The sequence below is a fragment of the Tupaia chinensis genome, unplaced genomic scaffold (assembly GCF_000334495.1).
Source record: "Tupaia chinensis unplaced genomic scaffold, TupChi_1.0 Scaffold000211_1, whole genome shotgun sequence".
Taxonomy (NCBI): Eukaryota; Metazoa; Chordata; class Mammalia; order Scandentia; family Tupaiidae; genus Tupaia; species Tupaia belangeri.
The window spans coordinates 128,364-143,025 of NW_006159686.1; the positions used below are offsets into that span (position 1 = coordinate 128,364).

A 14,662-nucleotide genomic window follows, 5' to 3' on the forward strand; every position below is an offset into this window, starting at 1 on the left:
CTCCCCTGGCGGGTGGCCGACCGCACCAAAAGAAAAAAAAAAAAAAAAAAAAACTCTCCAAAAAAAAAGAGCATATCTACATGCTAGGCACATGTGTACACAATCCCAAAATCTGGATGGGACGGAGAAATGGGGAAAAAAACTGCAGTGTGACCATCTCTCATTGAGAAGAGGGAGGATCCTGTCTCTGGTGAGCACCATGTAGTTTGTCTCTCTCTTTCTCTCTCTCACTCACACACACACACAACACAAAAGCATATCTGATGGTAGGTTTGAGGAAACAACTCTTCTGATAATTTAGAATTCTAGTCCATGTTAATAAGACTCTCTGGAACTAAAAGTCCCCTAAATTTCACCTCCTGCAAAAGTACCAATGAATTGAAATATTTCGGCCAGCTCTGTAACCTGGTAGGTAAGGCAGCCAGATCCTACATGGTTGGGCAAATCAAGCCCCCAGCTTGAGAAACACACTGGGCACACGTATGCATGTGCCCAACATCCCAAAAGGAGGGAGAGATGGGGAAGAAGTGATTATGGCATGACCATTTCCCAAGGGGGATGGTTTCTCCCCTCTCTCTTTCTGGTGAGCACATGTGCACTCTAGCAGCAGCAATGACGTCTCTCTCCTGTTCATGTTGTTTTTCAGTATAAATTATTAAAGAATTGTTTATTTTTAATTTAACCAGAGAGAAGAGAAAGGGAAAGTGAGAGAGAAAGCTGCTAGGTCAGGGATTCAAACTGTGGCTGGCCATGTGGGAGTCCAGTGCCTTAACCACCATGCCACCTACTAGCCCTATTTTTCTGTATAAATTTCTTTCCTTGTGAGAGCTTTACAAATTGAACAACTGATAATGCCAAGAGTTTTAAATGTGCTTACAAAAGAACTATTGTCACTGAATATGGAATGAAAGAAAAACCACCATGGCATTTTCCCAGGATATATCTTATTTTCATTTATTTCAGACTAAAATATTTATGGTCTTATTCAAAAATAAATGAGTTAATATAACCTTAAACCCAAACTGTCTCAAAGTCAAAACCATAAGCTACCTAAAAATACTGCTATATTGTTTATAAAGTATTTCTATACACACACATTAGTCTTCATTGTTGATGTCAATATTGTTGTACATTTTCAAAATTACATAGTGAAGGGAAAAGCAGCCAAAACAAGATTTATTTTGTAAGCCAAGAGATTTATTTGTAATTTTTTCTGAATTCACTTAAAAAAAATCCCTCCCCCTAAAATAAAACCTTTCCCACACTGATTGTGCCCACTGTGATTCCTCAGAACTCTGACTTTATTATGGTAATTATGGTGGCATTTTTCCCCCAGTATAATTCTCCAGGGGAAGAAATATTTTGAATATTTCACAAGTTTGAAATATTGCAGGTTGCCCCATGTTCATTTATAGAGTTGTTCTCTCCAACAACAATATTTAAATTTTAAGATATTGCAAAGTAAAGACATTCCCAAATTACGGTTTATATCACTTTGTTTAAGTATGAATTTTCTGATGTCCAGACATCTTTATAAAGCACATTTCTTACCTATGCATTCTGCCCAAGGTAGAGCTGACAGATGCAGAATGAGGGCTGATCTCTATAAGCTTTCCCACATCTATTGGATGTGTACTCTTTCCTGGGAGGAATTTACAAATGTAGACTAAGGAAATCCTACCAAATGAAGAGTCTTCTCAATACTGATTTCATCTTAACATATTACAAAAAGAACAAGAGGCTATTAAGGGCTTTCCCGAATATTTCTGGCTTATTTCCCCCAAGATGTTTAATCAGGTATAGGCCACATTCAACATTCAACATATCCATATAAAGCTTCTTTCCAAGAGTTCTCTGAAGTGAAAATAAGGCATTATTTCAAACAAACAAAAGCTGTACATTATATTTTATGGTGTGAATTCACTGATGTTCGTTAAGAAATGAGTGGTAATTAAATGAATTATATTCATAGGGGTTTTCTAAAGTGTGTGTTCTCTGATGTTTAGCAAGGTTGGAACTCCAGCTGAAGGATTTGTTGCACACTTTACAAACATAGGGTTTCTCCCCACTATGAGTTATCTGATGTAGAATGAGGGAAAAGCTTCGACTGAAGGCTTTGTCACATTCAGCACAAGCATAGGGTTTCTCTCCAGTATGGATTTTCATATGTTGGATAAGGGACGCATGCCAAGTAAAAACTTTACCACATTCATCACATTCATAGAGCTTTTCTCCAGCATGAATTCTCTGGTGTTTAATAAGGAATGAGTGGCAACGGAATGCTTTCCTACATTCATTACATTCATAGGGAGTTTTGGTTGTATGGATGCTCTGATGTCGAGTAAGGTGTGAGGAACGGCGAAATGCCTTCCCGCATTCAACACATTCATAAGGTTTCTCTCCAGTATGTGTGATCTGATGGCGAATGAGTTCTGAACCACTGCTAAAGGCTTTTCCACATTTCCTACAAATATATTGTTTCTTACCCATGTGAATTCTCTGATGTCGAGTGAGGTTTGAGGCACGGCTAAAGGCCTTTCCACACTCAGTACATTCATAGGGTTTTTCCCCTGTATGTGTTCTCTGGTGTTCTATAAGGAATGACAGATAACTGAATGTTTTATTACAGTCCTTACACTCGTGAGGTTTCTTTCCAGTATGTATCATTTGATGTTTCACAAGGTTTGAAATCTGGCTGAAGTTTTTGCCACATTCCTTACAAACATATGGTTTCTCTCCAGTATGAGTTCTCTGATGTAATACAAGGGAAAAGCGTCGACTGAAAGTTTTTCCACATTCGTGGCATCCGTAGGGCCTTTCCACGGTATTGATATTCATATGCTGGGCCAGAGCTTCTGGATGAGAGACTGTCACTTGCCTGATACATTTCTGATTCCCTTGTAGCATCTCAGTACCATCCTCACATTTCCAGTCTCCTTTAAAACTGGAATACCTGGGACTTTGGCTTAGAATTTTTTCCATTATCAAATACTGGGATGAATCACCTTTGTAAATGACACTTTTTGGCAAAAACTCTTTGATCTCACCATTTGACTCTGAAACTGAAAAGTAAACATATAACAAAGCAAATGTTTATTCTGTATCGAGTAAAATAAAAGTCATTCCTCCCTTTTTTTATTTTTTTGGAGAAGTTTATCACTATAGGGCGCGTGCACTCGCCAGACAGACAGAGAGAGACATAGAGACAGAAAGCGAGAAATCACCCCCCAGGGGGGATGGTCACGCCGCAATCCCTTCTCTATTCTCCTCTCGGGATCTTGGGCACGCACACACGCGCGCCCGGCGTGAGTTTTAAGCCACCGGGTCTGGGACGTGAACCGTGGTCGACTACGGGGGAGTCCAGCGACATAGCCATTACGCTAACTGCTGGTTCCCCCTCCCTTTCTAATGAGAAGATTAAAATGAAAAAATCTTATCAGTAGTATGGCTTTTATTGCTATCATATAGCACTGTCAAATCTGAGAAGTGTACCCAGAAATCAGATGAGATTAAGGGCTGACCCTACTGCACATTAGTTAAGTGCTGTGCATAGAAAGCCAGATCTCATGTGGTTAAACATTGGTCAAGTCCCAGCCCCAGGGGCTTGAAAAACACACCAGGCACATGTGAATGCTCAAAATCCTGATGGAATAAAGAAACAGAAAAAAAAGGATTACAGAGTAACCATGCCACTATGGGAGTGGGGTGCTTTCTTTCTCTGTGATGAGTAAACACAGCTTCTGGCCATTTTATTAATTAAAAAAAAAAGCTCACATAGGACAGATGTGGGCTGTAAAAGTATGTCTTTCTATACACATACATACATACATTATAGACACACATATACACATACATATCTGTATTGGTTTTCCCCCACAGTTCCTGGATCATAACCAATTTGGGTTTTTTTTTTCTGGTTACTGAAGCAACTTAACACAGATGAAGGTGAGACAATCTGACCATCTGGTTTCCCCTTTCACATATTCCTTTTTCTCCCCAGGGTGGTTCACAGAAATTCTACACTTCACCAATCTTTGATAGTAAGTCACAAGAACCTAATTCCAGAGGGATCCTTTCCCCATAGCCAGGAGAAAGGAATGCCTATTAGCATTAGATCACCCTCCTTTATCCAATCACATTTCTGTGTTGTTGCCCATGTTTCAGTTTTGCCTAAGCAATTAACAAACCAAGAGGGAGGCCAGCAAAAGGCTTCATGGTTAAGGTGCTGGATGCTCACATGGCCAAACATGGTTCAAGTCCTAGACCTAGCAGATGGAAAATCATACTGGGTGTGTATGCATGAATGTAGAAAATTCTGAAGGGAGCATTGTGCTTGTTCTTCACTCGGTGGTTTTAGATGGTGACCCTTTCCCATTCAGGACTGCGTTGGGTCCACTTGTTGGTCTCTGAGACCTTTGAAAGTTGACAACTTCTTTGTGTCTGGAGGCTGCTCCTGGTGACTCTGTAGCCATCACCATGCCCCAAAATGAATATATTGAATTACATTGTAAATATTATGGATACCGTTAGGGTTACCATGAGAAAAAGAGAAAGAAGAAAAGTCAGGAGGCTCATGAACATTCAAAGAAGACAAAAAAAGATGATTGGTCTGAAGGCTAAGCTCTATCACAAACAGCGCCCTGCTGAGAAAATACAGATGGAAAAAACTATCAAGATGCATGAAAAGGGGAACACCAAACAAAAGAACGATGAAAAGACTCCACAACAAGGGCTTATCTGTTGGAGAGAGAAGAGCAGTCCCAAGCTAAAATTCTTTCCAATATGATTAAACAAAAGCAAAGAGAAAGTGGGAAAATGGGAAGTCCCTCTACCCAAAGTTCAAGCACAGGGAGAAACAGAAGTATTAAAAGTTATTTGAAGAGGAAAGAGAAAGAAGGTGGCCTGGAAGGGATGATTAAGAAAGTCTGCTTTGTTAGAGATGCTTTACTAGAAAACCACCTAAACATGGAAGATTCATGAGGCCAATGGGCTTACATTTTAAGAAGGCCCACGTAACACATCCTGAACTGAAAGCCACCTTTTGCCTGCCAATACTTGTGTAAAGAAGAATCCCTCACCCCTACTATATATTATATACCTACACTTTGGGTGTTATCACCAAAGGTACTGTCACTGAGATAAACATGAGAGAGTTGGGCCTTGTGATACAGGAGGCAAGGTAATTTGGGGGAAATATGCCCAACTTACCAACAATCCTGAAAATGATGAATGCATAAATACTGTCTTACTGGTTTGATAGCAGTCGTATACAAGTAACTCCTTGTAATTTTTGAATATGATACACCAATCTGGAAAACCATCACGAATGGCGTTTCTGAATATACCCAGTCTTGCATGTCTGCAGTCATCAAAAGATTATTTATTAAATTGTATAAAATCATTAAAGTGGCCTGATTTTACAAATTAAAAAAAAAAAAAATCCCAGAAGGGATTTTAGCATGGCCATCTCCCGGGGGGGGATTTTTTTTTTTTTTTTCTTTTGATAGATTTTTGCTATAGGGCACTTGTGCTCATCAGAGACAGAAACCAAGAAATTACCTCCTGGGAGGATGGCCATGTGACAATACCTTCTCCATTCTCTTCTCAGGATTTTGAGCAAACACTGCACATGCATTTGGTGTGTTTTTGTTTTGTTATAAGAGAGATTTTTGCTATAGGGCGCAGGTGCTTTCTGGAGAGACAGAAGACAGAAAAACAGAAAGTGAGAAATCACCCCCCGAGAGGAGGCACCATACCGCAATCCCTTCTCCTCTACTCTCCTCTTGGGATTTTGGGCATGCATACACATGTGCCCAGTATGAGTTTTAAGCCACTGGGTCTGGGACTCGAACCACAGTCCACTACATGGGAATCCAGTGATGTAACCATTACACCATCTGCTGCTACCAATATGACATGAGTTTTTAAGCCACCAGGTCCAGGACTCAAACTGTGGTTCACTATGTGGAAGTCCAGCAAGGTAACCACTGTGCCATCCGCTAGTCCCCTGAAGGGTGATTTCTTACTTTCCCTCTTTCTCTCTCTAGTAAGCATGCATACCCTGTGGCAAAAACCTTAGGAAAACAAAAACAAAAACAGAACAGGGTTGGGTGAGCTTCTATGGAGCTTATAGAAAGTCCATCCACTTAATGGGAGGGTGCATCCAAACTCCATGGGAATAAATATGTCTACACTTGGGACCCTTCCAAGTTGCCCTATGCATCTCTTCATCTGTTTGTATCTGTTACAATATCTTTCATAATAATCCAGCAAACATAAGTGTATCTTTGAGTTCTGTGAGCCACTCTGGCAAATTAATCAAACCTGAGGAGGAGAGAGGGGCATGAGAACTCCAGCTAGGTACTGGTCAAAGTTCTAGAGGCCCAGACTTGGACAGCCATCTGATGTGGGAGCAGTCTTGTGGGATTGAGTTCTCTGCTTGTGGGACCTAACACTATTTCTAAGTTTACAGCATCAGAACGAAATTGAGTTGCAGGGTGCCCAGGTGGTGCCTACTATAGAACAGACTGCTTGTTTGCAAAGAAAAATTCTCATGTGGGAAATCACAGAAGTGATCAATGTCCTGAGTGTATAGTATGAGAAACAGGTTTTATTTTTCTTACTCGTGGGTGAATAAAGAGATATATGAAATATAAGTCACTAAAGGGGAAGAAAAATAGATCTATCAGGAAGATAAGTAATTGTAAAGGATAGGTTGTTAGTTTCTTTCACCTTTAAACTATATTTGCTGCTAGAATTCTTTGAAAATGCCAATTATATAATCCTGCTAATAATAATAAACACACTGCAGGTGTTCCTCAGGTCCCACAAAGCTATTAGCCTGCTGTCCTTCAATTCCCCTGGAACATCTTACAATAACTTACTCTAATTAAGAAAAAAAAAAGTGGGGGTCAGCGCAGCATTGTGGTTAAGGGCATTGAACTCCCACATGCTCAACTGTGGTTTGGGTCCTGGACCTGGTGGCCTTCTCTCTTTCTCTCTCACTTTGTCCCTCTTTGGTCAAATTTAAAAATAAATAAAAGAAAGTTGAATAAAATAATTCTTTTTTAAAAAGTGACTGAAAAAATTGACGGTGATTATCACTCTATCTCTGAATGCATATCAGCCTTAGCTTTGCAACCAGTGTTTTTGCGTCAAATCCCTTAGATAGAAAACATAACCCCTGATTTTCTCCAGGATGAATTTCCAATGGTCTTCATCAGGCCAGCCTCCATGGCATACTGGATAAGAGACCTGGATCCACCTGGCTAACCATGGTTCAAGCAACACATTTTAAAATTCTGGTTCTTTTATTTTTACCTTACTTTCTTTCTTTCTCTCTCTCTCTCTTTCTTTCTTTCTTTCATTCGTTCATTCATTTATATTTGACCAGAGAGGGACAGAGTGAGAGAGAAAGGGAAAGTGAGATAGCAAGCCGCCAGGTCCAGGACTTGAACCACAGTCAGCCATGTGGGAGTCCAGCACCCTTAACCACTGCACCAGCTGCTGGCCCCAAAATTCTGTTTTCCCTTCACCTATTGTGTCCACACCGTTTTTGGTAGATGCCAAATGATTTTGATGAAACTTAGTACTTCCTAGGAAGGTACTAGGATTCATTCATAACATCATAACAGATTCCTTTGATAAGCTAGCAATTAATGTGCTCAAAGCAAATTTTTTAGATGTATTAACATTCACTCTTAGGAAAAAAAAAGTATCCACTATCATCAGTGTTATTTAGGATCACTTAGGGAACAGTTAATATGGTGTGACCATAGGAACAAACAGAAAGATATAAAGAAGATCCTATAAAATTACAGGTAGACTTAATAGGTTCTAGTCTGATGTGTAAGAAGCTTAGAAGTCATTACTATGTCTCAACAAGTAAAATGGTTAACTAATAGATCAAGAACGCTTTGATCCCTCAGAAATGTAAGCTCACAGGACAAACCACTGACCCCTAAGTTGGAGTGACAAGAAAGTACAAAGAATCACACTAGCAGAGCAGAAACACACTAGCAAAAACCTGTAGGCTAATTGGTGAACAACTGGACACTCAGTATGGACAAGTCTGCGACTGAAAACTCTAGTCATGGGTCTGGAGTTGGGGGGGCAGGGTGCTACGCTTTTTGAAGTTTTATTTCCAAGAGTTTTACCAAGTCCTCATAGTTAATACTGAAGAATAATCCCCATGTGTTTCCTTTTTCTTCTTCTTCTTTTAATAGACTTTTGCTATAGGGTGCATGCACTCACTGGAAAGAGAGAGACAGAAAGTGAGAAATCACCCTCCAGGGGGATGGCCACACCATGGTCCCTTCTCCTCCCTTCTCCTCTTGGGATTTTGAGCATGCACACACATGTGCTGAGCATGAGTTTCAAGCCGCCAGGTCCAGGTATCGAACCGCAGTAAGCCATGTGGGAGTCTAGTGACGAAACCATTATACTATTTAATGGTCCCGAATAATCCCCTTGTGTTTCTGGCAGAAGAAGAAAGTAACCATTTAAAAATACCTGAAAGCATCCTATTCTGCTTAACAAGGCCTGCACTCAGGAAAAAATACTGGGTTGTTGGAAAAGTCGTGATGTATTTTCTGTTTTTCTATGCAAAAATTCATCATGACTTTTCCAACAAACTAATAATTTACCAGAGCCTAACTTTCTGGGATTTTGGCAGACATAACATACCAGCAGATAGGGAAATACCCAATTCCAAGCCCCTCTTGCTATCCTGTCCCACCCAGGTAGAAAAAAAAGAGTGGAGAAAAACGCAAAGTTCACAATCCTGGGACATAGGCTCACTGAAGACTGAGACCTAATTTTAGGATTATAAAATGCTTCCCTTATCCCATTGCCTTAATACTGCATTACTAGAAGTCTATTTACTACAGTTCCTTTGACTCAGTACATCAAGTCCACTTTTTTTTTCCCTTTTTTTTTTTTTGAGAGGTTTTTGCTACAGGGAGCATGCACTCACCAAAAAGACAGAGACAGACAGAAAGCAAGAAATCACCCCCCAAGGGGGATGGCCACGCCGCAATCCCTTCTCCATGCTTCTCTTGGGATCTTGGGCACACGTGCACACGTGCCTGGCGTGAGTGTAAGCCACCAGGTCCAGGACTCGAACCGTGGTATGCTACATGGGAGTCCAACGACATAGCCATTACGCTAACTACAGGTCCCCACATTTTTTTTTTAAGACAGCCTTTACTGTCATGCTCCTCCTGTCTCAACTTCTCAGCTCTGACTGATATAATCGTTACAGCAGGCTCTTCTTTAGGCAGTCTTGATATGCTGCCCAGGCGAGCCTCAAGCTTGTGCTCCTCCTGCCAGCCCAAGTTGCTGGGTTTATAAGCATGCATCATGGTGCCTACACTTTAGGTTGGACGGGTATCAAACCCTGGCCTCACACGTGGTTGAAGCCTGCAGGGCATGGCACTGTTGCAGCTGATGCCACCACACTGTGCCACCTTTTGATAAAACTATGAGATGTACAAGTCAATTATGATTTTGAAGACACTCAAAATGCATCACATCAGTCATATATGGCAGGAATGTTGGAATTATGAACCCAGGAAATTTTTAAATTATGATTTATGGGCTGACCCTGTAGCATTGTGGTTATGTGTTATGTACTGGCACATGTGTATCCCACATGGCTGACTGCTGTTCAAGTCTTCTTCCTGCAGGCTTGAAAAACACACCGGGCTCATCCTGTGTGACCCAAATCCTCATGGGATGGAGAAATGGAGGAAAAGGGATTGCAGCATGACTATACCCCAGTGAGGGGATATTTTCTCTCTCTGTCTCTCTAGTGTCTGAACACTCTAGTAATTAACAAGAAAAACTATGAATGATATGCTAAAAACGTTTTTTGGAAAAAGTAGGCCATATACAAAAAGGAATGAACAATATAAACGGAAAAACAGAAATTCTAAGAATTAAAAAGAAATATTATGAGAACATTATGAGGTTCCTCAAAAACCTACAAATAGAACTACCATACAATCTTGGGACCGTAATGGCTATGTTGCTGGACTCCCATGTGGTTGACCACGGTTCGCATCCCGGACCCGGTGGCTTGAGGCTCACACCAGGTGCGTGTGAGTGCGTGTCCAAGATCCCAGGAGGAGAAGGGAGGAGAAGGGATTGTGGCGTGGCCATCCCCCCTGGGGGTTGATTTCTTGCTTTCTGTCTCTCTGTCTGTCTGGCGAGCACATGTGCACTACAGCAAAAACCTCTCCAAATAAAAAAAGACTAACCATCGCCAATAATCCCTTGCCCCACCTTTCCCCATCTGTAATAATGAAGAAAAAAAAAAAAGAAATACCATACAATCGAGCAAACCCACTCCTGGATATCTACCCTAAGGATAGGAAAACTCTGTTGGAAAAACACTTGCACATCCATGTTTATTGCAGCATTATTCAACATTGCTAAGATATGGAATCAACCCAAATATATAACAGCAGATGAATGAACTGGAAAAATGTGGCACATATATACTATGGAATACTATGCAGCTATAAAAAACAATGAGATCCTGACATTTGATACAAAGTGTACAAACAAGGACGGTTTAATGCTAAGAAGCCAGACTATGAAAGAGAGGCACTGTATGTCCCTGCTTACTATATACTGAATGTTTGCACTCTGTGGCAGGAACTGAGAGACTGGAAGGTATAAAAGCAGGGAGGGCAACTGTAGATACTAGAGACACTATAGGAGGCAGCAAGTAATAAGGGGTAGAAGGGAGGAAATGGGGGAAAAACATTTAAAAGGCAAAAATGAAAAGTGATAATAGTGTAATATGGTAATACCTTTGACAGGACTAATGTGCACTCTCTTCATGCTTGGAAAAATGATTTTGTATGTGGTAAAAATGTACCGTGATTAAATGTAAACAATACATATGCATGTGTGTGTATATATTAAAATAATTTTTTGGAGAGGTTTTTACTATAGGGCGCATGTGCTCACCAGAAAGACAGAGACAAACAGAGAGACAGAAAGCGAGAAATCATCCCCCGGGGGGATGGCCATGCCGCAATCTCTTCTCCTCCATTCTCTTCTTGGGATCTTGGGCACACACGCACACACGCCCTGCGTGAGTTTAAGCTACCGGGTCTGGGACTTGAACCGCGGTCAACTACATGGGAGTTCAGTGACATAGCCATTACACTAACTGCTGGTCCCCCTAATGCTTCTTAAATGTAGACATTCATACTTTCCTCTCTGTAGGACCACTCTCTATTAAATAAAGGTCAGTTCACCACCATTAGAGAATTGCTTTAGAATGAACTACAGGGACCAGCAGATGATGTAAATGGTTATGTTGCTGGACTCCCACATAGTCGAACATGGTGCGAGTCCCAGATCTGGCAGCTTAAAACTCATGCTGGGCAAGAGTGCGTATGTACTCAAAATTTCAAGAGAATAGTGGAGGAGAAAGACTGTGAAATGGCCATCCCCCTTGAGGGGTGATCTCTCTTTCTGTCTCTCTGACAAGTACATGTGCCCTACAGCAAAAAAAATATTAAAAACTCCATCAATTAACTATGGAACTGACCAAACCTTTCATAAATATAAATATTAAGGCTCATGGATCTTCCATATCAGAATCTTCAAGGGTGGGGCATAGCCGTATTTATTTTTAAGTTTTGCCAACGATTTCAAAACAAGAAAGGCTTTCCCCTAGTTTTTGCTATAGGGCGTGTACACTTGCCAGAGAGAGAAGTAAGAAATCCCCCTCCTGGGGGTAAGGCCATGCCACAGTCCTGTCCCCTCCATTATCCCCTTGGAATTTTGGGTATGCAGTCACATGCACCTGAATTGATTTTCAAGCTGCTGGGTTCAGGACTCAAACCAGAGACCCAGCCATTTAGGATCCAGCATCCTGAGCCCCATACCACCTCCTGGCCCAAGCAAAGGCTTTTGTGGCTTCAATTTTTGCTTCATTTTCACATATATGTATTTTCACTCATGACAATACATGCATATGAGAGAGGAATAGGGAAAGGAGAGTGAGTAGAAAGCACCCAGTCATGGTCATACCATGATTCTCCCCTCTTAAAGCCTCTCAAGAACGTGGACATGCACATGCACACCTGGCACATTTCAGAAGCTCCAACTGCAGTCTGCCATGTGCAGTTTTCTCATTTGGGTTGTGTGTGTACTTATTTTGTTGTTGTTTTTGAGAGAGACTTTTGCTATAGAGCACATGCAATCACTGGAGAGAAAGAGAGACGGAAAGTGAGAAACCACGGGAGGGATGGCCACTCAGCAATCCCTTTTGCTCCATTCTTCTCTTGGGATTTTGGGCACACATGCATATGTGCCTGGAGTGAATTTCGAGCTGCCAGGTCCAGAACTCGAACCAGAGCTGACCACATGGGAGCCCAGCACTCCACGCACCTGCTGGCCCATTAAGTTGTTATTTTTTAAATTTGCCCTACCAGCTTCTAAGTTACTCACCTGAAAATAGGTCTCTTCTCACATCTCCTTTCCCCAGCCATGGCTCTTTGCCTTGTTCCAATAAAGAAACCACATCTGGCTTAGAAATTGAAAGACCTGCTTACAGAAAATAAAATAAATTCAAAATCAGTCCTTTAATTCTTAGATGGGTCATTAAAAGAAATGTCAGATGTAAAAGGTGTGAAGGTTAGGTGAGGTTATAACCCCTACCTTAAAAGCTGGTTTTAAGGACCAGCAGATGGCATGGTGGTTAAAATACTAGACACTCCCAAGTGGCCCACCACGGTTCAAGTCCCAGACCTGGTGACTTGCTTTTTTTTTTTTCTCTCTCTCTCTATGTCTCTCTCTGGTCAAATTAAAATCAGTGAATAAATAAATAAAAGTAATAATTCTATAAAAATAAAATAAAAGCTGGTTTTAAAAAACCCATACGAGGGGTCCAGCAGGTGGCATGGTGGTTAAAGCGCTGGACATTCCCACATGGCTAGCCACGAGGTCCCAGGCCTGCTGGCTTGCTTTCTTGCTTTCCTTCTCTATGTTTCTCTGGTCAAATTAAAATAAATGAATAAATAAATAAAATTAAATAATTATTTTAAAAAATATCTAGGGGCCAGCAGATGGCGTAACAGTTACGTCACTGGATTCCCATATAGCCTACCAATAATTCTAGCCCCAGACCCAGTGGCTTGAAAATCACGCTGGGCTTGGGACTAGCCAATGGCGTAATGGGACTCCCATGTAGTTCACTGTGGATCAAGTCCAGGACCAGGCAGCTCAAAACTCATGCTGGGAGCATGTGCATGCATGTCCAAGATCCTAAGAGAAGAAGAGAAAAGGGATTGCAGCATGGCCATCCTCCTGCGGGGTGATTTCTAGCTTTCTGTCTCTCTGTCTCTTAGGTGAGCGCACACACCCTATAGCAAAAAATCTCTCACTTAAAAAAAAAAAAAAAAAAAAAAAAAAAAACCACCAGGCTCATGTGCATGTGTGACCAAGATACCAGGAGAAGAGTGAAGGAGAAGGGACTGCAGAGTGGCCATCACCCCTGGGAGGGTGATTTCCTGCCATCCCGCTCACTGTGTATGTCTCTCTCTCTCTCCAGCAAACACACTGCACCTTAAGACAAGAACGTTTCAAAACAACAAAAAACCCCTACTTCCTTTGGGAATATTCAGCCACATCATCAAAACTTACAACTACAATCGTACAGACCAAATTCTGACTTGAAGGACATGAGCAGAATACTTACCCAGTGAGACCAGGTGGTTATAGTTCTCCAACATTACGCATCTGTACAAGTCCCTGTGAGCAGGCTGAAGCCATTCCCACTCCTCCTGGGAGAAGTCTATGGCCACATCTTTAAATGTCACTGAGTCCTGAAATGGCACACAGATATCTATACGACCAGCACTCACACTAGAAAAGGTCTGATCAGAGTGAAATGTGGGACCAGCAGTTAGCATAATGGCTATGTCGGTGGACTCCATGTAGTCAATGGTGGTTCAAGTCCTGGACCCGGTGGCTTAAACTCATGCTGGGTGCGTGTGTGTCCGTGCCCAAGATCCCAAGAGGAGAATGAAGGAGGAGGGACTGCAGCGTGGCCATCCCCCCTGGGGGGTGATTTCTCGCTCTCTGTCTCTCTCTTTCTGGCAATCGCACGTGCCCTACAGCAAAAACCTCTCAAAAAAAGAGTGAAATGTGTCTAATTAAAAATGGACAATGTATATAATCAACATCAAGGGGAGTTTTCCAAATTGACCAATTATTATGTAACTCAGAGTTGTGTTTTTTTGTTTTGTTGTACAACTGGAAAAAAGGAAAAAAATGTAAATGATTTTGTACAGAGGTCATTTATCATTTTGTTCAAGGTAAAATGATTTGTGGTCTGGGCTGAAAACATTGTTAAGATCTTCATCCACTTCATGTATTTGTGTTTAATAAGCAACGTTTATTTTACTTAATACCAGGCTATTTTTAACAGGGTTTGGCCAGAATTTCTTCATGGTAATAACTGGCTGTCACAGATAGCTGCAGCACCCTCCAGTAGGACATGCACTCTCAAGTTTGTCAAAGTGATCTTCACAACTGAAAAACAACTGTGAAACTTAGCTATTTTAGCAATGTCACAGAACAAGGGTAAAAACAAGGTACATAAATCTCCCACAAAGAAAACAGCCCAGGTGGAATCTAT

At 41.3% G+C, this 14,662-nt stretch overlaps 1 protein-coding gene across 7 annotated transcripts in view; it reads right to left on the minus strand.

Moving 5' to 3' along the window:
* Positions 1-975: 975 nt before the first annotated feature.
* Positions 976-14,662, minus strand: part of LOC102491132 (zinc finger protein 140) — a 97,092-nt gene continuing 83,405 nt past the window's right edge. Inside the window, exons 1-4 of one of the 7 annotated variants that reach the window (XM_014587391.2) lie at positions 14,436-14,656; positions 13,721-13,847; positions 12,472-12,570; positions 985-3,062 (exon numbers count right to left, since the gene is read on the minus strand). In XM_014587391.2, coding sequence (XP_014442877.1) covers positions 1,921-3,062; positions 12,472-12,570; positions 13,721-13,847; positions 14,436-14,474 — 1,407 coding nt within the window. In that variant the 5' untranslated portion in view covers positions 14,475-14,656 and the 3' untranslated portion in view covers positions 985-1,920. Of the gene's footprint in view, positions 3,063-5,208; positions 5,360-8,156; positions 8,253-12,471; positions 12,571-13,720; positions 13,987-14,435; positions 14,657-14,662 lie in introns of those variants that run through there. The other 6 variants (XM_027771386.1, XM_006147310.3, XM_006147309.3 and 3 more) reach the window with 6 other exon arrangements.